Source organism: Pieris brassicae, chromosome 6 (genome assembly GCF_905147105.1).
Source record: "Pieris brassicae chromosome 6, ilPieBrab1.1, whole genome shotgun sequence".
Lineage (NCBI taxonomy): Eukaryota > Metazoa > Arthropoda > Insecta > Lepidoptera > Pieridae > Pieris > Pieris brassicae.
The window spans coordinates 10624569-10651169 of NC_059670.1; the positions used below are offsets into that span (position 1 = coordinate 10624569).

Sequence of the window (26601 nt, forward strand, 5' to 3'; positions counted from 1 at the left end):
TTTATTAATACAACGTTAGTCGCATGATTTAGTGGCTGCGATGTGTTTAAAATGGCTCAAAATTATTTGTACGTCAAATTTACATAGTTTGAGATCTTCGTGTATCAAATAGCCTATTTCAAGAAGAAGCGAGAGTGGGCTTAAAGAGTATGTCATGACAAGGATACGAACGGGAATGATTAGCTGGTTTCGTGTAGAACTGATGAATGAGAAGCGGTTAACAACATATACAAAGCGACCGTGGATGGAGAAATAGTCGGTTAGGCCTCGTCCTACATTACTTTTAATTTGTGCCTCCTTAGAGAACCAATTAAAAGTACCCACAACCAGCAAGCATACATGGTAGATGAAGCGAGGGAGGAAAGTCAGAACCGTAGCAAATGATACGTGGTCTGGCTTACCCGGTAAAAGGGCGTATTAATATAAAACAAAAATCATATGATTGTAAACTTAAACCATTCTACAATCCACTGGAAAACCACAAAACAATTCATCAAAATCCACCCAGTCATTTAGGAGTTAACACGCACAGAAGATTTATATACGACGTATTCTTTTCTTCTATGTATATAGAAATATAGCATTTCTATATACATAGAAGAACAGAACTGAACTGAACAGAATCGTTCCGGAAAATCTAAAAATAAAAACGACCCAAATTGATTGATGTCCGGTGGCATGCTTACTTGTTTTTGACATGTCCTGTCAAGCAAGGAGTGTGAAGAGATGACTTCTCGGTAACTTTTTTTAATACTGAGCTATGCATATTGCAGTAGATATATTATTAAGTAACAGATATTCAATATATATATATAGTGTTGCTACCACGAAAAAGCATATTAATAATTTATTGGATATTAGTTTTACAAAGTAACCTGTTCAAATAGCCAAATATTTAATCATATTATTTTCTCAGTGGACAGCGACTAGAACGCAGTATTTTACGATTATCTCCCACTAATGTTTCGTAATAGCACGCCCGATCACGTGAACAAATGAAGATGTGGAGTTTTTGTTTGGCAGGAAATTCGTCGTCACGCGAGTCAGAAAAAATCATCATAGTACACAATAATTAGTTTTGCATTTTGGACAGCACATTTATCTTTCTGTTTCCGTTAGAATTAACTTAAAATGTGTTAGAAAATGATTTAGAAATTTGAAAATATTTTTTTATAAATCATATAAAATACCATACACATTAAATAATAATAAATTGGGCTCATCTAGTATAAAATATGACAAATATTTAATATACAGAAGCAGGCAAGAATAATTCCTAGTTTTGCAATATGCCAAATTGTTTTGGAACGCAAAAATTTATGAGAAATTCATGCCACTGTCGTAAATTTGTATAAATTCACAAAAGCTTAAAATAAAAGCTTTTAGATATGCTTAGGTCGTTGATTTAGTCTCGGCTAGCAATAAACCTGGAGTTGAAGCTCGTAACGATTTTAGTGGTTATTAATATCCCATGTTGTTCAATATTTTAAAACTTTCAATTTAGTATTTAGTGTATAATATAACTGCATACCTTCGTTACTTTGTGGTTAACGCATGTGATGGTCGACACAATTATTATGAATATAGAAGGCTGAATACGAACATAGAAATGATATCGATGGAACCGCATAAGTATTATTTGACTCAAAGTCTTGTTTTTCAAGAGAACGCCATCTTTGATCTGCACTGCTTCTAGTCGCCTTGCTATACACAGAGTCTCGCCAGAGATATCTGGGTATATTTCCAGATAAAGCTATCCTTTACCGTTCTCAGTTACTTTCGGTTTATAGTTTCCCTATATCGAACGAGTCTTCATCAATATCATCATTTGTTTGATCCTTCAGCACTCGACTGATTGACGAATCATCCTGATAAGGCTTTTGTGACTTTTATAAATGACTTTAAATATTTCGCTTAAATATTTAATTATATTTTTCTTTATTTATTTATTATTGCATACAGAAATATAATACAATTGACATAGTTCAATGGGAATGAGGGCCACTGTCGGCCTTATGGCTTTCAAGCGATCTCTTCCAGTCAATCACTGTCAGAAAAAGTATTAGATGCCTGCCCTAGGCACAAGAAGTGACAAAATACATAACAAATATCGTTTTCTGTATAGACAAATCACGTTTATTATAGAGACTATTAATGTTAGGTGTCAAATATCTTCCCGTTTCAATTTAACCACAATCTAACGTAATGCGATTCCAAGCATTTTTGCCGTTTAATACGTTAAAAATTGACGCGGAGTAAATCTAATTTTGATTTTAAATTACTAAAACAGTCTCAGCGTTTCCCTTATTTTACAGAAAGCATGCGTTGACTCTTTACTCAAAATAAATTTAATTAGCAAGTGCCTTAGACTTCTGCCTTGTCGTTGTACTGTAGATTAAAAATATATTGGTTATAATTAGATTAACATATCTTTTCACTTTATATATAACTCTTATCACAGGACGCGTTGCTAACCCGAAGAATAAGCAAAATATTCATACAAATTTTGAACGCGTATTTTCTCTTACCTTCATAAAATTAATTACGCAGAGCTGAGTAGTAAAATGATCACGATTTACAGGACTCAGCTGATTCAACGTTTTGAGGTGGCGCGTGAAATTAGGGGATTAGATTTCTTTCCTCTAAGATAATAAATGTACAATATACACGTGTGTTTGTTTAGGATAACGTTTTCAAGTAGGCAATGCTGGCGTGTTTGCGAAAATACTACGTTGCGGTGAGTGTTTGTTCTGAAATTCAAATATCGAATTTCGTTTGTCGACTTCGTTTAAATTAATTTTTAATCTTCTTCCCTCTGTTCGAACCTTTGTTGTATTAAAATTAATTTTATGTATAAAGCTCACACTCTAAACTTCATTAAAAGTTCTTATTCTAACAACACCGAGGTACTCTTACGTAATTAGCGTGAAATTAACTTTATTATTTCGTATATTACGTATACAGTATTCATGATTACAGATAAATTCATGTGCCTATTGAGACACTATATTATTTTAAATATATCTTTAGGCATTTGAAATTGGTTTGACACTACATTACTAAATCTGAATCTGAAAAATCTGAAATAAAGAAGTTATTATTATTATTAATAAGGTGCGACAGGACAGCCTGAAACACATTACTTACTACAGCTATTGCAGCCTTTAGATTTTCCATGTTTTATGTTTATTTTATAAAGAAATATAAAAGTAAACGAAAAATAGAAACAGGGATTTTTGTCCTAGAATTACATACATTTGAGTGCTACAGATCTTTTCGCTTACTGACCAACATCAGATTACAAGTTGTGTCTACCAGAGATGTGTCTATATCAACTTTCATATCATGGCAATGTGAGCTATATGAGTGACAGGTCGCCACCCAAGGCCTGAAGGTGAAACTTATGATACCAAGTAAAATTAAAATTTATTATACATGCTAATTATTCGTTACTATTTCTTACTATAAATTTCGCCAGAAATGTCTGCTATATCACGTGATACAATCACGTGATTAAACTGATATCGGTATAATTCAAGGTTAAAAATAAATCGTAGTAAAGTAAAGCGTATATTTCATAATAGCAAGACGATAAGATAGTGCTTACACTATAATAATTGCAAATTTTAAGTAACAAATAAAAAATAACGTAAATAATGAAAGTCATAATTAACACAATTTAAAACAATATATTTGCTTAATCATTTTTTGATATATTGCATAGTATTGATACATTATTTTAAATGTCGATACTGAATTAAACATTAAGACATACACCCTATATCTGTTTTTCGATTGAAGATTTCCGACTATGTTTATGTGTATGATTAATAACGCAAAATTTTATTATCTCTGCAATAGTCGTCTTATTGACATCTAAAGATATTTTGTGGTTGCTCGAGTATAAAGTCTATCTCGCAGGCAAATCGATTTTATTATTGAGTTTAGGGTTATAGTTATGATGTAGATGTATTATTATTGGAAAATGTTGAAAGACGTTCATACATTGTCGCGGTTCACTGAATATTTACCACCTCACATTACCCTTTCGAATTACGGTTATGTTTTGGTTGCGTCTTTAAATTATTGGCCTGTGTTATTCATTTATCAAGGTTGTGTTGGTAGCATAAGCTTCATTGATTTAGCAACCACTTTTGAAATATGTCCTTTAACTCATAATATAAAAGAGGAGAAATCAGTTAGATTAAAGAGAAATCAAAGATTAAGTGAAATGAATACGTAATGAAAGAAAATGGTAAATAGAGAGTATAAAGATTATGTTGGTAATAAGAGCTATATCGATTCAGGAATTTTTATATAATACGGTCTTAAATTCATGTTATAAAGGAGAAATCAGATAGATTAAAGGAGTAAGATATGAATGAATGAATGCAAATGGCCAAAACGTCATCTGAAAAGGATACGTGATGAGAGGAAAAAGCAACTAGAGACTTGTAGATGAAACTATTTTTCAGAAAGAAGATCAAAAAAAGTTATGAAGATATAAGTATCAGGTGTGAGACCGAGCCTCGAGTCATAAAGAACCCACAGTAACATAATACCACGTTATAATAAAATGCTAATATGAATTCATTGACTTGTATTACAGAAAAGGACGGAAATGAAAATATTTATTCAAATTCTGTCTTAAAATATTTACATTATCCTAAGTCAAGCATATACGTCTTGCTTTGACGTACGCTATCGCCTTAGATTTTTACTTCCACCTGCACTGTTTGCGAAAACTGTCTCCTCAATCATCCATCAACGTCGCTTATGCGTTTATCATTCACGAACATTGACCTCATTTTCCCGTTGGTGTTATTGGTAGCATAAGCGCTTGAAGAAATCTTTGTGCATTGTATAACGACCTTAAACCCAGAGCAGTAGGTGTCATTTTAAAGCTACCAGCTGAGTGGTATCAATCCTATAATATGCTAAAGGATTAGGCGCATAATGCAGTTAAAACTAAACTGATACAGTGTTACACTACTTACCTTCTAGGTTATATGCAAACACAATGATATTCTAGACAACGATTCAGTCGTTGAATCACAACTCTCTCAACTGGAGTATTAGCCATCGCTGTTCGGTTCGGTTCGGAGAATGCTCTATGGAATTTGGAAAGGAACACAATCTGATTATGTCATCCCCTTTCAAACAATGCTCATCTAGAAGCACCCTTTCGTTGTTGACATCCCCAGGTGCTGCACTGCACGATTTGGTTCGTCACAAACAGCAAGAGAGTGGAACTCCTTGCCCTCTTCCGTGTTCCCTAGACAATATAATATGGATTCATTTAAACTGTGGTTCAATAGGCATCTCCTGGATGGGCGTGCTCTCCAATAAGCCACGTCTAAGTTAACATTAGGGATTGTGGCTAACGCCTGTCCAGATCTGAATAAATAAAAAAAATATAAATAAATAAGTCCTAAACTATTGAGTTAACTTCAAATGGTTCGTAAATTTCAACATTATCGGATTGGCTTAAGGTGTTTATTTAATTGAATTGGAGTTTTAATGTTAAGGCCCTATCCCAGCATGAATTGCTGTATCAGTATCTCTGGGTGGACTGCTGTGCGCAGTGGAGAGCTGGAGTGCTGAGGCGCGCCGGCCCGTAATAAGAATTAGTTATGTAAAACATTAAATTAATGTAATTTTATCATTTTCTTCTGTAATTGCGGTAAAATATATTGTGTAAATTTAAAAATCATGTTCCATATACATTTTCGTCATAAAAAGAAATTAATGTGTTAAAAATTGGCTATGTTTGGATTTTTTTTCTATCGAGCGAAGTTATTTAAATTGTGTATCGATCTTCCAAATGGATACATAAAGTACTCAACTTCACCATATATTTTTCCATTTGAAAGATCGATACATAATTTAAATAACTTCGCTCGATAGAAAAAAAATGCAAAAAAAAATTTAATGAACTTTTTTGGAGTTTGATGCCCGGATAGGTTCTTAAATCGCTTTCTTAACTATTTAAAAGCTGTTACTTATACTATCGTTTTTTACTGAATATAATGTTTATCGCACCAAATCAAATTACGATTTGGTAGAGCAAATATGGTGTAATAAATACCTTATATCTTAGATATGATTAGGAGAAACAAGTTGATAATGATAATTCTGCTGTAGTTTTATCAATTATTTTTATGCAGTAGTATTGCTTTTTGATTTGATTAGGGTATATAAAGTCATAAAATTTGTCAGCTCTGTGTGTGGCGCCTAATTGTGTCAAATTTTATCTGGTCGTTCAATGTAATATACATTTATAGAGGCATCGAAACACCTAACAGATTTGTATACTTATCACACCTGTGATATTTAAATATAAATTTTAAAATACGTCTGGTATATAAATATAATTTAAATAAAGAATTATCATTGGTAAAACATTAATTAAAATAAATTTAGACGCTACGCAAACGAAAGAGCCACTTCATGGCGCTCAAGTGTACCGCCTCCTTTAAACCTTAGCTGAGAAAAATTATGCATATTCTTAGGTCTGAGAGGCATATTTCATTTTCTCCCAGTTTAAATATCTTGCGTATTGAAAGTGTACTATTGTTCGGAAGCCAGATACCACAATGGGTTGTAGGCAATTTAGGCGGTACGTTTCATTTGTATAAATATTGTGTAAACTGATCAAAATTTTTTTGTAGTATTTTTTAAGCTTCATTATTTTCTAGTATGCAAATAAATACATCTTTGGTTTAGGTTACTTTAGGAGACGTGATACGGGAATAGTCAGGTAATTAAGACATTTGAAAAAAGTAAATAATTTTGCGTTTAATCGTATAATTATCAAGATTAAAATTATTAAGATTTCATTATCAAGCATTGTTTTTCTTCTTTATTTAGTTGTAACAGAATTGTGTACCCTAAACGCAAACAAATACTGTTTAACAAACGTTTATTATTTCTTTCATATAAATTTTAACACTGGTCCGTTGTTGCCACACTGTTGACTTATGTATTGATAAGTTTAATGAGATTCTTTTTTTTTATTTCCACGTACTGATTGGATTACGGACATTTTATAATTCCTCGGCTCGTCAATTATAAGACATTACAGAACCAATCATATTTTTTCTGCTTGTTCTGATTGACATATGCAATAAAATACATTTTTTGCGTTTTTTGTTATTTAGTAACAAAACATTAAAGGACAAGTAGGTGATAAGCTTTCTTTGGCTGACACGTGTCGATTTTGAAGTTTGAACATGACGGTTTTACGGCGACCTTTAACGTATAAGCTAGTGTTAGTTGCCCACTTCAAAACAAAAATCTATTGGCCGGGATTTGAAAGTAGAACATTTATGGACGTTCAGGCAGATTACGAAATTCCACTAGTGTAGTATAGTAGTAACTGAGCGATTTTGCCGCACACTACCACCAGTGAAACCAGCTGCGCACTGAAGTATGAACCAATTTCACTTACCAATTCTTAAAAGGCCGGCAACGCACTCGCGAGTTCTTTGTCATTGAGTGTCCAATCCAGTGGGCGGCGGTATCACTTATCATCAAATGAGCCGCCTGCCCGTTTACTCTATAAAAAACTAAAAACATGATTAAAAGCCTGTAAACTAGTACTGTTGTATATTTTTGCGTTTATTTCCAACATTTCATAAATAGATTTTAACTTCAAAGCCTTCAGTTCTATTTTAATGTGTGTAAAGTTAATTGCTTCGGTGCACCGTGCTTGCGACTGCAAAGTAGAGATAGCGACTAAGCCTATACTTTGAGTTATTCTTGCACGTTTTATTCATTAAAACAATTCATAATACACAGGATTTTATAGTCCATTGTAGGCACCAGCCTCTCACAAATATGGTCAATGTCTGCAGCACGTAAACCTGTAAAATGCAATATTGTAAAGCGGCAAATAAACTTTACTATTATGAATGCTATTTCCATTTGCAAGCAGCAACAAATAAAACAGATTTTTACCTAAAATATTGATTTTATATGTAGATTATTATTTTTAATTGATTTACATAATATGCTGTGATGTTAGACTTACTTTTGTATCATACAAACAAAATTTACGACGTATAATCAGAAAGAGAAATGGAAGCTATTCAAAGTTTTATCAGTTAAATTTGTGATTCAGGCCACAAACGCGGACCTATCGTGTGGCGTGGTATTCAATATGTTTCCTAAGACTAGCGTGTTATTTAGGAGCCATTGTGGTGGGTTACAAACGGAAGTAAGATATGGGACATATATCCACTTTAGTTCCTCTTGGCAAGCGTTTTGATCCTAACAATTTACGTTTTAGGCTATCGTATTATGGCTTATCTGGTGAACGGATAATATTCAAAATTACATTATTAACATAGATCGATGTTTGTGTTTTACAGCGTAAATACAATCACAAGTTAAATTAATAGTTAAATTAGAATTACAATTCTATAAAAAAATATCACACAAGTGCCTAGGCACTTATAGACATAATAGGACCCAGTTCCAGACCCATTCTTATAAGCATACTGTCCTTTAAGTTCAAAAGCTCGATATTGAACCGTTATAACTTTTAGATAAAGAAAAAAATATAACAATATTTTATAAAACTAAGCAGACAAGTATTCCCACATCATTTTTAATTCGTAAATACGCAAAGTTATCCACAACAAAGAGCAAGACCACAAAAGTAAAATTTTCATTGTACATTTGTAATTTAGACCTCTGAATAATGAATTTCATATAATAGGATGATTTGAAAGACAGCCCTCGTTCTGGCATAATATATGAAGCCCAAAATACGTAAGTCTGGAGTTGTCAGACTGGGTCAGCGGCTATATAAAAATTGTCAATTAAAGTTGCAGCGCTTGCAGAGCTAAACTTAGAACGATCGAAACGCGCTATTATTGGATTGTTTCGGCCGAATGCTCCGGAAATTTAGCTGCCTTTCTGTAATGTCATGGTGGCGGTTCGTTGATTAAACCCATGTAATTAATATTGCGTCTGTTTACCAATTCCCACCGGGTCAGCGAATGGTTTGTGAAGTATTTAGGATTGACCGCCGACCGTGACAAAGCGAAGCGTAAAAATTATGACATTTCTTTGATGTCATGATCAAAGTTTGAATTTGGATTTAATCTTGTTTACAAGGATAACTTGTGATCCATTTTAATTATAAAATATAAATGACAAAATTATTATTATTTATTCTACAATTGTTTTATTAATCTATTTACCACATAAAAACGTATTTATTTTTTATTATAAACTACGCCGTTACATAGGTTGATGTATCTGTATGTCGCATGCCTGTTCTTTTATAGGAATTAAGATGTCATGATATGAATACAATAATATATTCGTTATTGGAAGTAAGGACGTATTTGGAGCATCACTAATACACTTTCTTCTTTGTTTCAGGTAGAATTATGCAATAAATCACGAGATGGTATATGAGTCAGTTTCCGTGAACGAGGAAGAAACGTAAGTCCGCTAAGACATTTCTGAAATTACTTAAACTTTAAGTACTTTTAAAGTTGTTGTTAATTTTCTGTCTTGGCGACTTAATGTGTAATTGAAAAGGTTGTCACTTCTTCCCAATGTCTACTTGGTCTAGCTTAAATATTCTAAGACAAACCTTATTTTAATTAACTTAATTCACGTAATAACAGGGCTATTTAGGTGTTAAACAAATTATAATATTAAAGTTTATTCAAAGGAGTATTATCTGATAGTAATTCAAAACATTACATGTAATAACAATCTTTGATAAGCCTCTTAACAGGTTGGCCATTCTTATTCTTTTAATTTTGTACCATACAGCCACCAATGTGTAAATTTAAAACAACTTGACATACAACACGGGCTATAATTTTTTTATTATCATATAACTGATCACAATCACGAAAGAAACACTTTCTTCTTTTGTATTATATTGTTGTCTCAGCAGAGGCACACCTGCATGAAGAAAGGTGTATATGACATAGTCTTATCTTCGACGACATATGATTATTATATAATAGTTTAAATACTTATATAACCATCAAATCAATATGACTTAGGGGACTCAGGACTTAGGAGAAAGAGCGTAACATTTCCGAACATAAAGTTCGGCAGTAGCGTCGTAGGTGTTTATGGGCAGCGGTTATCACTTTATTCAAAGTCAAAAATCATTTATCCCAATGTACACTTATGAACGTCAAAAAATGCTTCTAATTTTACATTTACAGCCAGTTCTCAAATCAAGGGCGTAGAACGGAAGGGAAGAGCTGGCAATAAACTCTCCGCCATTATTTTTAATCGCGAAGTTCTTTTGTTTTACACAATGTTTGTAAGGAGCTGCAACCATTACACCATGTTCCACATGACATCTTAAGTAATAAATAATAATATAATAAATTAAAAACAAAGATTTGTCTCGGATTGTCAAAGATCCTCTATCAGCAGGAGGCATGGTGAAATAGGAGCACGGACGCAAAGTCACTGGTCAGCTCCTGTTCCAAAAAAAAAAACATATTGGTATGACCGATTTCGATCATGTAATTAACTGATTTTAATGTTCAGTTTTGGCGTTTAGTGATTGGTAAGACGTTATAATAATAGTAGCGTTTTAATTCAGATACTTTTACATTTAAACACGTTTCTATTTCAATCTTCTTTTAGGTATCTGTGTGCCCTTTTGGCAGCGGCTTCAAATCCTGACATTCCTCTCTGCACTGTGCCACTCTGCCATGTACCACCTATTGTTTCTTTAGACGTCATATAGCATATAGTAATATTGTATATATAGTGTACGCAAGCTAATGTAGCCGATACAGGACAGAAAGATACTGGCTTGAAGAAGAAAATTGTCTTGATTTTCGGTGTCATGTACGTCAAAAATGGATTGTGAGCTTAGTTCTCGCTACGTCCAGTTACCGAATCTCACTCACCCTTAACAAATTAAAAAGGAAAATATTACTCATTGTTGACATTAAACGCTTGCTGAGGGCGGACGTAATAGGGCATAATATATTCAAGTCGAGTCAAATAAAATTAGTACGCTGAAAAATGTTAACGACTCTTTTACGACCTTCACTTGTAAGAATTAAGCTTATGAAGATTCCGATGTCATATCGTTCCTAGTGCAGGTTCATATTCGATTCTCTTGCGACTCATTCTCTATTTATCATAGCGTAAAAACTATTTGACGGAAAGAGACATATGTTTCAGTTTAAACGATGTTATAAAACTACATTTACCTTTTGTAAATTAATTAATTTTGTTGCTTTGTGTTTGGCAATTTGGAATGAAGATTATGAAATAATAATTGCAGCTTTGTTTAACAACTGATTTCGAATTAAAATCAACTTAAAAATACTTTAATAATAATAGATTTGAGTTTTTTTTGAGAAACTCAAATTCCAGGCACTCAACGAATCGTTAATTTCGAAACAAACAAATTAATTTAACACACTTGTTTTTGGTAGATTAGATTTTGTGTTATAGCTATCTTTTCGGTAACTGGGCGGATAAAAACAAATAAAAGTCGAAGATATGAATGAAGTTAATTGAACAGCCGTCTCATTGAGGCAGATCAGAACAGTTTGGCCAGCGCACGCGGCTCATGTGCCAGTTGGCGGGGATCCTGGCCACTAATCAGTTTAGGGGCTTATCTTCAAACTGTTCGATATGTAGGCTTTATAGTGGAATTATTGGTTTTGGGAGAATAGAAGGCTTGATAAAGGCGTTAATTATTTCCTATTTTATATAAAGATAAAGATACTTATTGGAAAAAACCGTTTAAAAATAAAATTTTGATTTTAAAAAAAGGAAATTTACTCAGATTTATCTATAAGCCCCAGCCTGATTTTCAGAGGCCCCAATAAAGTACACGCGCTCTGATTACAACTACTAGGGTTGCCTGAAAGAGATCGCTTCTTAGCAATAACGCCGTAAATAAAGTACTAAACAGGAAAATATTCATAGTATTACGAATATTAAGATATCTGGGCCTGTAATAATTACTTCTATTTCTAAGAAAAAAATCTTCCCCAAGCCTAACGAACGAGTAGTTGAGAAATTACTACAACCTAGAAATGGGGCGTCTTTGTACTACACATAGTTAATGTACTCGAAATAATACAAGCGCTTTGAGAATAGCGCCCCGCGTCGACCAATTTTTCCGCGCTCATACGCTCAGCGGGGTACCACTAAGTGCTGATTAAAAGTTTCATGTGTTGGCAATGCGATCGAGGTTACAGCCCCTGTAATGAACGAGCATATTGTTATTTTCTGCCGTACATTGAGCTACATTTAATCTCGAGTTTTAGAAGCCGAGCGTGCCTCTAGTGCTCTGCGATAAAGTCTCAAGTATATGTTTTTAATGAAGTCCTAAATATCTTTTCATGTATATGGTTAAGGGCTTTATAATAATCAAATAGTTATTATTTTGATAAATATATACTCTATGATCGAAAGATTGGAAAAATGAAAAAGCTTGCGCAGGCAGGCATTCACAGGCGTGTACTAATATTAATAGCATAAACTTAATGTAATCCGTATTATGTTACTCAAATAAATACTATTTATTAATGATCTATGATTAAAAGCTTGGAATAACCGAAGCTAAGAGACAAGTGTAAAATTTGGCGGAGGTCTTCACTCCATCGGAGATCGTGTACTAATATTAAATACAATCATAACAAACTGAATCTAATTCCGTATAGTAATCATATATAGGCTATTTATTTACTTGGCAATGTATCAGTTATTTAGTGGCGTATTTTTATCTCTATATAACAGTAACATATGCTACAGCTCACATGTCATACATACATTTATCATATAACACGGCGACACGGTTTTAAATAGAAAAAAACGAGGAAATTTCTGTGTATTTTTTATCTATTACTAAGCCATTGGATTGTATACTTACTCCTACGGTCAGTACGTAACATCTAATTCCTATCGTATATTAATGCGATTAGATAGTTTTTTGTTTTTTTTAATAGAACACATAAACATTCTTTCCTTTTTATGTGTCCTTTTTTAATATTGTCCAGATAGATTTCCATATGATTTTCCATATTTGACACCTAACATTAATAGTCTCTATAATATACTTGATGTCTCTATACACAAACGTTCTAACAAAAAATGTGTTATGTATTTTGCCACTTCTTGCGCTTGCCCTATCTAATACTTTTTTGAAAGTGGTTGTCTGGAGGAGATCGTTCGGAAGCCATGAGGCCGCGAGTTGCCCTCATTCTCATTTAATTATGTCAATTGTATTATATTTCTGTATACAACGAAGTGTTAATAAATAAATAAACATTGTATGGACGTTATACTTGACGAAACTATCGCGTTGCGTAGTCAGAATGTTCGTGATTATGCAGCCAGTCTTAATAATTTGGTACAGTTGTAAAGCTTTGAATATACGACAAGTATCCAAGACGTCAGCAATGGATTGTTACAGCTCCGCACATACACGTGCTAAGTAAAGAGGCGTCAAAGAAAGCGTAATGTAGACACAGTGGACAGTAAATACAAGGTGCAAACAAGTGGTTCACGCTTCGTGGACACGACGATATCTATTTAGTTATAACGGTGGCTTATTTAAAGTTACCATGAACTCTGTGATCTGGGAAATTAAAAGAAATGGAGCATTGAAATTGTTTGAATTTCGAACGTTGGATGTTGATTGATGTCACGTGGACGCCATTATGAATTTAATTCAATTCAACTCGGACGAAAATATACTACCGTGATTTTTGTCGATGGAAATTCTCATTATTTACCGTAGTTATTTATGATCTTAACATGTAACTATACAGTGTATACATATAAATTTTTATTTGATTTTAAATTAATAATTTGTTTGTATGAGCACATCATCAGAGAAAGCGTCGCTGATTGGGGCCGAAAATATGTTAATGATTGGGGCCGAAAATATGTTAATGATTGGAACATTTGTTCCTTTTATTAATTCACGTTCATTTATTTTAAAAGATAAAACCGATATAAAGCGTATACATGTCAACCACGAAGATATGTGAACAATAATATTACGTTCTAATATAATGCTTTAAAATCTAAAGCTGCCGATTTGACATAAAGTATAATTCATTGAAACTTTAGGAAGTAAACAGTTTAACCCTTATGGGTACAAAGTGTTTTCAAACAAATATTAAGTGTGTTATTTTCTTCTTATATTCGTAGAACAAGTTTGAACGAGGTGATTTTGTTTGTTTACGCTGTCATATAATCGGTTTTATAAACATCCAAGTCATATTTTCTTTCCTTGACGTGTTGTGACTTTCGGCTGTCTAACGATGCGTGTAAGCAGGTTTTGACGCAAAAGTTAACTTTATTTAGGCTGATGGAATATGATTTATTATTAAATTGACGCAATTTGATTGTAATATGTAAACTGATGTAACGAGTTGTAATATTTTTTTATTAAGCTTACTTTAAAAAAATCGATTTTCATCATCATTTTTATATAAAAGGGGGCAAACGGGCAGGAGGCTCACCTGATGTAAAGTGTTACCGCCGCCCACAGAGACTCAATGCCAGTGCTCTTGAGTGCTTAGCCTTTAAGAATTAGAACGTTATTTTCTTGAAGTGGGCAGCTAGAATAATAAACTGTAATCTATGTATTTTTTCACACTTAAAATAAGCTATAGTTCGTATAGATCTTCACGATGTACTCACCCTAAGATAATGTAAATAAAATATTATGACCGCGCCATGCAAATAGACTTACAATTTATATTATTTTCGTCAATTATAAATGCAAAGGTTATTGATTTTCAAATATTAACCGGGAAATATGTACATGGATGGTTTTGTCGCTTTCATTTAATGAAGCAATTTCCGCCAGTTAATACCACTCGTCAATCGCCAGTTTATTACGCGTATGTACTTTGTAGTAGCTTGACACTTAGGTAAATGATTTTTTTCGCTTTATTGGCCTTAATTAGCTGAATGAGCATAACATGTATTACCAGCGAATTATTAGCTTATTACTAGCAACTATGTTACAGATAAGCGTTGTTATATTCTTCGGATGTCATTTTAAATATTCATAAACGTACAAATAGAAAACTACAAATTACATTCACTATCTTATTAATTAATTGTTTATATTTGAAATGTACAAAATTTTATTAATTCTCTCTAATTAGTATCGATAAATAAACTATCCAAGATTAAAATCTTGATTCGAACCAATCCGTGAGATTTACGCGTTCAAAAATACACATGTTTTGCTTTATCACCAATTGTACTTTTTATGCCTTCAAATATCGTATGGATAATTCACTACCTTTAAAACAAATAATTCTATTGCTTAATGGGTTTACTGTTAGGATATAGTTTTACTAATTGACCATTAGACGAGACATTCTCGTCACGTATATCCTAACTGTGTGTTCTAATTACGAAATGGGCATTATACTCTGACATTACTACATTTAAATAAATTACATGTATTCGAAATTATTATTGCGATTTCAAGCGATGAGCTGTGTTGGCGTAGTAGTGCAGGCTCATGTGTTCTAATCACAACTTTTCAAAGTAAAAGTATGTAAAGGTAAAATCGTGTGGAATCCGTATCCCTTAGACCTAAAAATTGATGGCACTCGTCAGGCAGACACGGCTCATAACTACTTGTCTAAACAACAATTACGAAACAGATATCTGAGGCCAAGACCAACATCTATGTCTCCACAGATTTTGATTGAATTATGCATCATATCAATAATTGGGGTGTTTTGATATATTTTTTTACTGCAAAGTAATAATTTCGTCTTTTGATGTTAAGCTTAGGGGGCGCTTTTAGGTTCAGCTAAACTTTTATTTATGTTTTCCTACTTCTGTCTATGGAAATTTGCTATGAAGAAATCCTTTGGTACAATCGGTATTTACATTTAAATTAAATTATATTTTTTATCCTTTTAAGCATTGTCAAGTGTGTCTCAGTTATGTCTTGAATATACCTTTCAAGAATTTGAAATGACAGGTTTAATGTTAAATGAAATATTATATAACGAAACAATCATAAACACAAAATAATTAACGTATGTTTTACACTAGATTACGATTAAACAATAAAGGCAGAGGATATACACTAATTACCTCCCCCAGATCCATAACAACAGGTTCATCTTAGCCGATTTCTGCGTCATTATGCAGAGATAAGTGCTGGGGCAGACCACGGCCATAATTCAAAAGGTTCTTCCCTCCCACTCAGCGAGGAACCCTCGTAGAACTGTCACGTCTCAGACAGGCTGCATCTTGTACCGAGAGGCACTCCATTAATGATAATTGTTCCAACAGCGTATTAGGTTTTTAAGGAGCTCTGTAATTTAATGTTTGAAATTAGAATATCTTTATGTCTCGCTCTAGTGGTGGTGTAATGACTGGGAGAACTCGATTTACAGTTCTCTTAGGAATAAATCGTGGACTAAAAGTTTAAATTCCACGTAGAAAGCGTAATCATGGATATAGTAATTTTAGGGGGATTCAGGGTGAGGCTCATAAAGGACACACGACGTATATATACTCGCGTATATCAAAATACATTTCGAAGTCCAGGAGTATTAGGAGCTGTCAAACCTTTTTTTAACATTTTTGACAGCGCTCCTGACGAGATTCTGACTTGAGATGTAAAATATAGATGTCGTAGAGAATAGTGTCGATTTCAAATTCCCCCTTAGTCTCGGTTTCATTAAAATTGGTTTAATTTTGTACCTTACAGGTACATAGATTTGTACAGATATATACGAGTATAACTATATAGTATAACCTATAATATACTTGCGAAATGTGTCATCTGCCGAAGTTTTTCTTAGTAAATGGTAATGGAGTATATTTACGGGATCACGTGAAAGGCTTATTAACATACAAAATTATCTTCCCGTAATCCGTCTGGCGCAGAACTTCGCGACCGTTAAGCGACAATTTTACACACCCATTAATTTAAAAGCGTATTTTCTTTTGCCGCTTAATTACTGAATTTAACTACTAATAGCAATTATAAACTACTCTTGAGACATCATGAAATATTCTTGAATCTGCACTTCTGTTGAAACTTTCCGATTCAACTTTACGGTTTCCGCCGTAAAATCGATTTATTCGTGTGGAATGAATCAAATTATTTGGGGAATTACATGTTCGTCAAGTTGTCGTGTAACAGGTATTCTTTTTTTTTAAAAGAGAGCAGTGTTGTCTTATAAAATGTAGTACTGACCAGTGGACTTTTCTTGACATGGGCGTATGTAACGGCATGTAACTCTTACGGTAAGGAAAATATAGTCAGGAAATCGGCTTATAAAGGTCTCGCCAAGTTGGATACCCTGGTGCTTTTATAAAACATATTTTTTGTTTCTATATCTATATTGTCCAAGAAATTTTTGAATATAGAATATACCTCTAGCTTACCTCCTTATCGATTCGACCCTTTATATGTAATTGTGTCTACGCTTTAACTTACTTCTAAATCGTATTGCTCCAAATCTTAGACACTGTTTACTTATTACATTCAAGTGGTAAAACTTGATTATTAAGTTTAAAAAAATAGGCCTGTCTGTTAGTATAAATAAAAATTTGTATAGTTTTTTTACATAAATAGTGTAATTTCTGAAGATGGCCTTATATAAATTAAACTGAAATATAACAATTATTAGTAGGAGGAGTACATCTGTAATGAAAATTAAAATCATATTGCGTCTACGATAATATTGTAAATCAGTTTACATCACTGCTAAGTTTCTGTTATCTAGTTGTGACAGATTAAGGCGGCCGGCTCCACTTTCTGCATTATCGAATTACTAGTTTCTATAAATACGCCCTGAGGTGTTAACTCTATCGATCCGGAGCATTGCACTTGGATTTCCTTCCTTCTAAAATAGACATTATTGAACCTGGAACATTTCAAAATTTCAAGTATTCTATATTTAAAAGTCCATTTTGCCACAATGACTACGATAAAAAATAGAAAAAAAAAACCGTTATTAAGGTAAGCTTGTGGTCGCGTTCACCTGATGATTGGGTTAAGTTTTGGGTGTGGCTCACATGTCATTGCGATAGCTGTTAGTGGTAAAATTACTATTTTTTATGTAGAACATGGTCCATCCGTGCAGAAGAGTCATGTTATATTAAGTGTTACTTATGCCCATGGACACTTAGAATGCCAATGGTACGCTCTTTTCTTGAAGGAATTTCAAACCAAGTTGAATTGGTTCGGAAGAAGTTCAGTGTGGCAGCTGTCCACATAGTGGTGGTGCTCGGTAAAAACTCCTTTGAAACGCTCAGATGCGAACCGACGGTCGTCGAGGTGCTACAACTGGAATTTCGTATTCTGCCTCAACGATGATGAAATGAATTATAGCTGATCTCGTGAATTTCAAACAGATGCGTCCACAGGACAGCTATTATAAGAGACAAAAATATGTGTCTGCTACTAATCTTCTCTCTCTTACGTCAATGACCTGTCTGAATAGATATTTGCCGCCTTATTTCAACTGACTTAATTGATTAACTATCTTTCAACACACGTAGTAAGATCTCAAATGTCAAAACTGGTGCAATAATTCTAATAAGCAAACTAATGTTATATTAGGGTACATTAAAAAAACTATCAATCTGTCAATGTCAATTGTCATGACACCACTAATTAACAGACTACGTAGAAGCATTCTGTTTTTTCCACAAAGCTGTTTTAATTAAGAAAACGTCAATCGATATATCGCCCCCTATATACAAAAACGGCAACGTAAGCGATCGTGGTGACTAGCTCACTGTACAGATGAGTATTGTTTGCTATCTTTTGTATCGCGCTCCATATTGTATCCTGCACATTGTAAACGCTTCCCACGCTGTTGCCTCCTGTGCTACTTACAGTTCAATAAAACATGTATTTAATAGATACATAATAATATCAATTAAGTGATAAAACCTTCTTAGGCCTTAGTTGTGTCCTTTTTCCGAAAACAAAGAATTGAAGGAGGAAATAGTTAGTAGGTAGTAGTAGGAGAAAGGAATTTTAATAGTCTGTATTAGAGCCGGAAACGCCGACCACAGGATTGACAATCGCTGTCAATCTATATAATCAAAATTGGGCCAAATACACAATTATAAAAACAGCTGTGGTATATCATTTTTTGCAAATAATTCTATAAAATATTAATTAATTATCATTGTTAATTTATGAATAAACTGAAAATCCATTGAAAATCCTTGACATCATTAATAAAATAAACTTAATATCCTAATAATTATTAATACATTTGGCGTAGGTACAATCATGCATAACTTCATTTTCTGGCAGCAATTCGATAGGTAAGCGTCGTATTAAATTATTACAATTCGATAAAGGTAGGATGGTATGTTCCGAATTACATTCGCCAAGTCCAGCTACAAAGCTTTGCGTCATTTACTGACACTAGGTGTATTGTGGGAGATCAAAATGGTTTTCTGTTTCTACATGGCCTATTTTCAACGAACCAATTTCATTTTACCCCTTAAATTGTCTTTCAGTTTGCAGACAGAATTATTGTTTAAATTGTAAGGACGGTTTTTATATAATGCTATTGTTTATAGTCAATATCTAGATTAAATCGTGTAGTATTCTTATTTTATTTGTCCATTATCTATGGTAATTATAGATTATTATATTCGGTTTAACATTAAAACGTACTGGCCGGTTGTATAAGTAACGTCAATTGTCAATCAGGTGTAAAAAAATATTTTAATACTAAGTGAATGAGGTTTAAAAATAATTAAATTTCACAGTCACAAAACTATACAGACTGCGTTACGTTTGTCGCAATAGTCATCCATATGCAAGAGACTATACAATGCGCATAATGCACGGCCTTAATATGAAGGTTTTCTGAAATTACTCTTTATATTACAAAACCGTCCATAAATCCAAATTACAAACATAACAATAATTGTAATATATATTTTAATCATTAACAATATAATGTTGATTTTGTTTCGCTTTAAATGTTTTAATTGTGTTTTGGATATTAGTGACTTATGATATTTTGGAACTAAATATAGTATATGTTATTCAAGCATAATGTGACAGTCTTATTGTAAATAATTTTTTGAAATCTAGTGTTTGATTTTATTCGTTATGTAAATACAAAGTCGAATTGTTTCAAAACAATAAAAATACAAATACTTTCCTTGTAATATTGCTAATAGAAATAAGGAAGTCCATATCAAAAGATTTACTTTTTGTATCGTATGTGACGTAGATTCTACAAAACAGTCGAGTTCGTAGCGATTTAAAAGAGCGATTGAAATCTCTTGTTTGGCCTTTGAACTTTCCCTTATAACATCAGCATAATTTTTAGTTAACAGTTTAAAAATAGGCATTTTTTAGAATACTATTGGGAATACGGTTGACACAGATTAAACTAAAACTGAACGTTATTTGTTTAATTTTACGAAAGTTTCATTTAATTAGTGATTTCAGATTAGTTTTATGGTCGGCAACTTTTTCACCATATTTTTTATATTTAAAGTACCTAATTCGTTAAATGAGGTACATTAAAAAATATTCTTTAATGCGGTCTTCTATATTTGAAAGTGGTTATTCTTTTTTTGAAACAAAACAAAACACTACAAACATAGCTATGCCGAGTGCACATTGTCAGGGGCGCACGAACAAAGATTGTTTTCTTGGTGTCAAATGTCAACCTCAGCTATTTCCGGAATGTCAGTGATAGTTTCGTTTAAGTTCGTTTCGAAGTTTGAATTCGTCCTCACTATAGGAAAGGTAACGGACAGCGTCGGATGTGGGTGTGACGGTATCGCAAAACACTGTATAGGAAAAATGAAAGCATTAAAATCAATACCTTACTTATAAATGTTTTGATGTAAGTTTTACACTACAACATCATTTTATGGGTACATAACTTAAAATATAAAACATCCATTTTTGTAATTTTAACGTGATCTTTGACGTTTGTATTAGTTGTTAGAGAATGTGTTCTGGTTTCAATATTATATAGCCACAACGTGTCCACAAGATATTATAATAATAAACTTTCAATTAAGTAGCATTTATTTTTTAAGTCTCAATATGTAAAACTATAGTTATCAAGAAGCATGCCTACACCGTAGCGTACACATTATTCCTTTATTCTGGTGGGTACTTGAGTAGGGTTACCAGGTGTCAAGCAACTCGCAGAATTGTCAGATCAGGCGTCCTTCAGCACGTTCTGACACACAAAATTGAGCCATCCATTTTCATGCCTTAATTTAAAGTAGAAATTCATGTTAAAAATCAAATGTTTTCGTTGGCAAAAGTTGAATTTTGGTACAAATTCGTTCAAGGTTTTACAGTTCTATAAATACAGTACAATGTGTTTAAAAAAATACTTAAGTTTCTTTTAAATTATCTATTATTGAAATCTCACGAATTTTTTGTCGGTGATCATTTATACGTACAATACCCCCGTGAACCTCTAGGCAATATATATTTTTATACAACAGGAGGCTTGCTGGAACACCGCACGTGGACAGTCTCATTGCCAGAGGGCTTGTGAGTACGATTCCAGCTTTTTTCCTTGGTCCCAATGTAGCAATCTACCTATTTCAAATATGTATTTTTTATATTTGGAGTATTGTCAGGACTTTTTAATACAGAGAAAAATCAACATCCAGTATCAAATTATAAAGTCAACATGTCGAGCGACGGCATTGCATTTCGTGGCTTACTGATAAAAATTTAAATTAACACCTGAAAATGAATGATTTTTGTATCATATTATTTGGTTATTTCCGTTCATGTCATCATATTTAACTGTCGACTAACTCTGATTAACACACAGAAAAGGGGTTATATGACCCATCAAGGACTTTTGCTATGATGGCAGAAGAAGGCAAAAATATAAATAAAAGTTAAACACATTAAAACTTTTAATAGCTTACAATTCACATCAATAAATATTTTATGATCAAACGATGTCTTCTATAATTATTATGGGAGTCCAAACTTCAAAGTTGTACGGCCATGTTCTTCGCGTGTTTGCGGGATAATAAAATTATACAGTTTTCAGCCTGTTCGGATTGAGCCAAAATTCATAAGATACTGTTTTATTGATGATCTGAGTGGTTAAAGAATACGGTGTATAACCCTGACGTCCTGGTTTCGAGTCAGTCAAAACGTGTGAAAAGAATTTCAAACAGCATCTTATAAAATTATATACAAATTAATTGAGTCTAAAAGTATTCTATTTTCAAAATAAAAAAATATTATTATTTTAAAATATATATTATATAATAATAACAGTTAGTTAAACATTTATGTTGGCACGTGGTAGTACTGGTCACTGGTGCTTTCCTCACTCAACGAATAAGTATCGCAATAGCGAGGATATGCTGCCAGCTTCAAAGGTACTCTGCCACAGGGCACAATCTTTTTAATTTTCTATTATTATTATCAATATGTATGTTGAGAATCAAAAGTGTACATGGTGTTTAGAAAATTATTATAGAGGATATACATATATATAGAGGACACCGTGAGTCATTTCTGCAAAAACCAGTCATCTTTTAGTCGATATCAACTCCAGAGAAATAAATACAGATAACACAAGTTTCTCTACAGCTGTGGTACTTTTGACATTCAACACCTTTTGTCTTCAGTCACCGTGACCACGCACGCTGTAAAGCACGCGAAACGTCAGAAAAATTTAAATTTATGTAAAATAATTATAAGTTTATAATAATAAGACATAGCTTCAATCCGTTTAAAAAGTGTTTTCTTAATGTGTAAAAGCTATGGTAACAAAAGACAATGCTATGTACATGGTGTTACTTATAAATTATTTTGAAATTTGAATATTGTTCATTCTCTATGTACAGTGGAAATAAATAATATTATATATTATTATGATTACCACACACATAAATCTTATATATTAGGCTCAAAAAAAGTTACATTAAAATTCTAAGTACGAACAACATTTATTATTGCGTTCTTATACAATAAACAGTTTTTTTTTGTATGAAAGTAATACCATATATCGAGCCTGTTAAAACTTGCACATATTTTACTAAGAGTGACACGAAACCGAGGCTCTAGGTAGGTTAATGACTTCGAAGAGGTCGACTATTGTTTTGGTAAACAATAAAACGGCCGCGATCCTTTCAGTTATACGGCTCACTAGATGGCGCGACCCTTTTAGCTCTCACGTGAAAAATGTATGGACTAATCGCAGTTTAAAAAGTTTCATTAAATGACGAAGGATTTTACCCGGATGAGGATGATTTATGAGCAATATGGGGAATGTGATTAATTTATCGCTTGCTTGATTTTTGATATTTTTGATAATATATAAAGGAATATAAAAAAATCTGTTTTATGTAGACTTTTCGTGTTTAACACTCCAAGTTACTGTTAACACACTGATTTACGTAATAAAAATAAAATTAAGATTGTTATTTTATTCAATATTAGTTCATCAACACCGGCGGAGTGAAGGCCTTCCCAAATCTTCCAACTGTCTCTCAACTTCGCTATTATCTTCCAATACTTATTTTATATCGCCTTCCCAGGTTTCTGGTGGGTTTCTTCCCACTGGGCCATTATATAAGGATCTTTTTGATCCATTTGTCCTCACGAACCCGGGCAATTTGACCGGCCCACTTTAATAATGTGTTACCAAGTCTGTAATTTATTGATATGTATATGTAGTAAAATGTACAAAAGATTGTATCAAAAAGTAATTTTTAACGAGACCTCTTCGATGAATTGAAATGAATACTCCGACTTCCTTTTAGTAAGGTTTTTATTAACAAAGCCTCCCACGCTTCCACGGCCTAAATGTGGTCTGTAAAACTGAAAAATATGTTGACAAGTCGGTATGGATCGCCGTGATTAATAAATAGGTACTTTCCTATGTCGGTTACGCGGTAAGTGGGTGCTGGGTGGTGAAGGGTGGCAGAAAATAACTGGAATTGTGGTTAAATAATGTCTGCATTTATACTTCCTCTCTTTAAAGCTACGATTGCTTGGACCACCCACTTCTTTGCTGTTATTGAATGAAAATGCTTGACAGCTCTCTATTAACCTATAATTATTTACGTATTTTCATCCCGGATTTAGTGACAGTTTTTATAGAATATCCCCTCCAATGGACCACAGATACGTGCACCGTTATGTAAACACACTAATCACATAATTATATATAAGACTTTATGCTAATATAATCTTATTTTTGAAGTGAAAACTTTTTCAGCGTCGTTGTGATATGAAAGTCGTTGAAACGAAAAAGCGACAGTAAAAAGAGACAGACACATAAGCTTTAACGTGGAAGAAAATGAAATAGGAAGCATTATAGTGTGTATAAACTTTAACTTAATTTATAAATTAAGTTGAAAAAAAGATATTTTAAATAAACGTCTAATACTAAGTCTTTATAATAGTGGTAAAAAGTCTTATTTACATATTATTCATTATAAGAACTTCTATCAAAATATTCAACTTAAAAATTCAAAATACATTCGTCTCATTATCTTGAAACCAGAACTTTTGAAGGTTTCGCTTCTACCTGTGAATTGCATGTTTTCATATCAATGACGACTATAAAATGCCGAAACTGAATGTTACTTTCGTTAACCAAGTCGTGATGTATACAACGTTTTGTAAATAACGTGATAAATAAATTAATTAAATTACTTCAAATAATAGTGCATATTCTATCCATAATATAGCTACTGAAATGTAATAGATCTTACGGTAAATTTGATTGCTCGCTGATAAATGAATAATTCCATGAAGTAGAGAGAATTGAATGTCGTAGATTTAATTCAATTGCCTCATTAACTGCAACTGTCGGATTCGACTAGGTTTCTACAATTGATGAACATTTTGCTTGACGTAACAAATATTTATAATTATTTAGAGACATTTTGAATGTGATTTAATTTAAAGAAATGCTTTAATTTCCCGGAATTTTCATGTATGAATAGTTTTAATTTTGAAGAAGGAAATGGATGTGAGAATAATGGTTGATATTTATGCAGGTTTTAGGTCAGAATTGAGAGCAGTATTGTACTCGCGACACGATCCTGAGCGCGCGGCCGTCTCGATTCGCGTCCTCTAAAGGAGGTGTTTCAAATGAGGCGATAAGCGTAGCGATTTAGAAATTGAAAGTCACTTACCGAGTTTAAAAAAAAATACAATGGTGCTACAACCTTTTGAGGTTTGTGCCTTAGATTTCTGTATCTATTGCATGATCATTTGTTAAAGTAATAGGCAAGTAGGAGATCAGCCTTCTGTGCCTAACGCACGCCTTCGACTTTTTGTGTCTAAGCCGGTTTCCTCACGATGTTTTCCTTCACCGGTTGAGCGAATGTTTGATTCGCACATAGAATGAAGGTCCATTGGTGCACAGCTGGATATCGAAATTACGACCTCAAGGATGAGAGTCGCGCGCTGAAGCTACTAGGCCAATTACCGAGTTTATTGACGGATTTTTTCAGAACTTCAGTTCATAAGAAGTTCTAACAAAAACCATAGACTATAAACATAAGTAAGTTCTGTTAATCTATCAGTATCAATAACCATACAGACAAATATAACTACTTGAAAAAAAAATCTATATTAAATGGGCATATGCCCATTATATAATATCAAAACAACTTGCCCAACAATATTGTTGTTAATTTGGATTGGAGACAGAAATAACTGTTTTGACTTTGACATAATTAAAACTTTAACAATGACTCTTTGAGAAGAGATGATATCCTTATAACTTTTATTCAATGAATTTCTCTTTCTTCATTTTTAGATAAACTCACGCATTTTTATTATTCTTCAAGACAACTACGTACCTGTCATATACATACTATTTAATCCATCCAAATCTCAACCCGCTCTCAATGTTAAACGTGTGCACAGCCTAAGTTGTAGCCCTGAACTGATGCACTCAGCGAAATGTCACTAGAACATTTTAACTACACAATCTACTAACTTTCCAGAACATGATTTGCAGTTTTCTCACTTCTGCAGTTGAAGACTTAGAAATTTCTTAGAGCTGAGAGGATAAAAATCATTGATATCACGCTTCGGTGAGGCTTTACTCACTTCACGAAATTGGTATTACTAGATAGTTGTACAAGATAACTCATTTCCTAATCTTTAAATTAACTAATTGGTATATTTAGAATAAAGTTATTCAGCGTAGTTATGGCAGTTAAATTCCAGAATTTATAGTCAACGAAAGCGTTTGAAAGTCTAGATTGTGGACACAAAGGAAAACACATTACTAATCGTATTCTAAGAAGTTTGCGTTTGTACAGTAATGAGAACTTAGCTGCGCTATTGAAAAGTTTCGCGCAAACTTCGCGATTAAAGTAATTGTTCATGGGTACTGGACTTTAGTGCTAGTAAAATTGACTATTTGCGTTTAGTCGACAATTTTAATGGATTTCCAACAAAACAATAACCCGCAATAATTACGCAAAGACATTGAAATCTCTCTAACAGACGGGAGAATATTTACATCACAAAATAATTTTAGCGAGTTTATGATCACAATTATTTTTCTGCCAACTGAAGGCTTTACCTATTTTAAATAGTTGGTTAATGGGTACGTCCTTAATTAGAAACTGTACGAA

The 26601-nt window shown here is 33.0% G+C and overlaps 2 protein-coding genes across 5 annotated transcripts in view; both read left to right on the forward strand.

Annotated features, from left to right (window-relative positions):
* LOC123710777 overlaps window positions 1-26601 on the forward strand; it is an 81914-nt gene that overhangs the window by 47973 nt on the left and 7340 nt on the right. The window contains exon 10 of the mRNA XM_045662964.1: window positions 9394-9456. Coding sequence (XP_045518920.1) covers window positions 9394-9410 — 17 coding nt within the window. The 3' untranslated portion in view covers window positions 9411-9456. The remainder of the gene's footprint in view (window positions 1-9393; window positions 9457-26601) is intronic.
* The window catches only part of LOC123710778 (RNA-binding protein Musashi homolog Rbp6), a 439295-nt gene that overhangs the window by 35241 nt on the left and 377453 nt on the right, over window positions 1-26601 (forward strand). The window lies entirely within an intron of this gene.